This window comes from Anarrhichthys ocellatus, unplaced genomic scaffold, assembly GCF_004355925.1.
Source record: "Anarrhichthys ocellatus isolate YVR2014 unplaced genomic scaffold, GSC_Weel_1.0 scaffold836, whole genome shotgun sequence".
Taxonomy (NCBI): Eukaryota; Metazoa; Chordata; class Actinopteri; order Perciformes; family Anarhichadidae; genus Anarrhichthys; species Anarrhichthys ocellatus.
The window spans coordinates 1-2120 of record NW_022280810.1 but is presented as its reverse complement, the minus strand read 5'-3'; the positions used below and the strand labels follow the sequence as shown (position 1 = coordinate 2120).

At 38.8% G+C, this 2120-nt stretch overlaps 1 protein-coding gene across 1 annotated transcript in view; it reads left to right on the top strand.

Moving 5' to 3' along the window:
- Window positions 1–1275, top strand: part of creb3l4 (cAMP responsive element binding protein 3-like 4) — a 10804-nt gene extending 9529 nt beyond the window's left edge. The window contains exon 9 of the mRNA XM_031838579.1: window positions 365–1275. Coding sequence (XP_031694439.1) covers window positions 365–672 — 308 coding nt within the window. The 3' untranslated portion in view covers window positions 673–1275. The remainder of the gene's footprint in view (window positions 1–364) is intronic.
- The last annotated feature ends 845 nt before the right edge of the window (window positions 1276–2120 follow it).

Here is a 2120-nt window from a genome sequence, read left to right as displayed (position 1 = left end):
TATATATATATATATATATTTATTATGTATCAGTCAGTCAGTTTTTCTGTGGTTAAATGAAGAGGTTTAAACTGTGATTAGATCAGCTGGTTTAAACAGTAACTCTAGATTAACCTGTTTCTATTGTCAAGTCTGAAGAAGAGTTTGATAAAGTTCACTCCAGCTTGTTCTAGGCTGCTTTTATTGTGAAACTCTTGAAACAGGAAACTGTTCCTGTTTAAATCTAAGCTTCCTGTTTCTTTGACCAATGACTGCTGATTTCTTCTCTTGTTATTGAGCTGTTGCTTACAGGATCTTAGTTCTGCAGAATGGACTCAATCATGCAGATGTAAAGTCAAAATCAAATCCTCTTCCATCTTTCTAGTTATTTCCAGAAACATCCTCACAGATCCCTCTGTCTCCCAGCCGACAGCAGACGACACCGATGTTCCAGCTGTATGGTCCGACTCCTTGTCACCGCCCTTTGAACTCGACCAATCAGGACCTCCAGAAGCTGTCGCCATCCTCCAAGAGCCAATAGAACCCCCTGAAAGTACCGGCTCTGATGGGAGCCGATCAGTGAACGACTCGGCTCTGGTCTCCGGACCAGCTGAGCCGCTGGTTCTGGGTCTGAGGTCAGCGGGGGGGAAAGGAAGTGATGTCACCAAACCTGCACATGCTGACGAGATGTAGATGGATGTTTTCAACACCACAAAGGATTTCATGTTCGATGTCGAGCTCAAAGTCAAAACCAGCAATGGACACTCTGAATAATTTGTCTGAAATTAATTCATTGATTGGTGGTTAACCGTTTATTCTACTTTTAGCTTCAATGAATAGTTGGATATTTTGACAAAATTTGCTAATTTGCTTTTTTGTTAAGAGTTAGTTGGGAAATTAAAAACAACAGTGAATAAGAAGCTGAAGCCAGTTGATCGGCACAGAGACTAGAAACCGGTAAAAACCTCCACCCAGTAAAGCTCACTGTTAACACGTTGTTTGGTGGTGACTTTAAAAATGACCAGTGGTGTTTTTTAACAAGGCTCAAAGTGTCAGCCTTTTTCCAGCCTTTGTGCTAAGCTATGCTAACTGTTCAGAAATACCTCTGAAGGTGTAACTTCACCCTTTAGCCAGTTTATTTTAGAGTTTATACTCAAACTCCAAAACGAAAATTCTTGTTTTTTTCAGCCGGGCTTTTATTTGCTAACTTTGCACTTCTTCCATCTTAGCGATTTGGGAAACATGGTGATGGAAATGTATATCTGTGTTATTAAATTAAAGTGTTACAGAAATGAATTCAGAAGCTTGTCTCTTAATCTACTTGACAGTAAACAGGATTAGTTATTGTAGGGTATGGATCTAATAACAATATGTTGATTACGTATGTTTGTATAAGTCACTTCAGATCTATTTTATAAATGTTAAAAGTAATATCTGCACTGCTGTTGTCATGGTAACACAAAGTGCACAATGCCTCATTTAATGTTGTTATTCTGACATTTTCTGTTTTCTGTTGACTGTTAAATTGCTTCAACTGTAAATGGTGACAATTCTCTTCCACTGATGCAACAATACATTTGATTATCTGATCTGCATGTTACTCAGTAATGAAACAATCCATACAATAGACATTAGACGTTTTAAGTGAAGTACTTTAGTGAAAATACTGATGGTATGACATACTGAGATAAAGTGTGTCACAGAAATCATTTTTAATTTGAGGTCCAGTCATTTTGTGATCAGACATCTGACAAATATTATTATGTTAGGGTTAGGTTAGTTAGGTTAATCAGGCCTGCATAGGTGTGTTTTGGGTGGAAACTAGTTTTGTAGAGCAGAGCGTGGGTGTCTGTCTCTTTAAAGAACACTTTGATCGCTAGTGTGTGGGTCTCCTGGAACCTGTAATTCTTAAAAGTGGTGGTGTCCAGGAAATCCACAGAGGTCAAACTGCTGGTGGATTTTAGCTTGATTGATTCACTGTGATTATTCAGCGTGTTCAGAAATGTGTCAAAGTACAAGACTGGTTAGGGGTTAGGGGTTAGGGTTAGGTTTGGTAAGGAGCGTGGCCCTGGCACAAGGGGGCTGTCCTTTAAGAAGGCTTTAATAAAAACCCTGAAATAAAAGACAATTAAGACAATTTT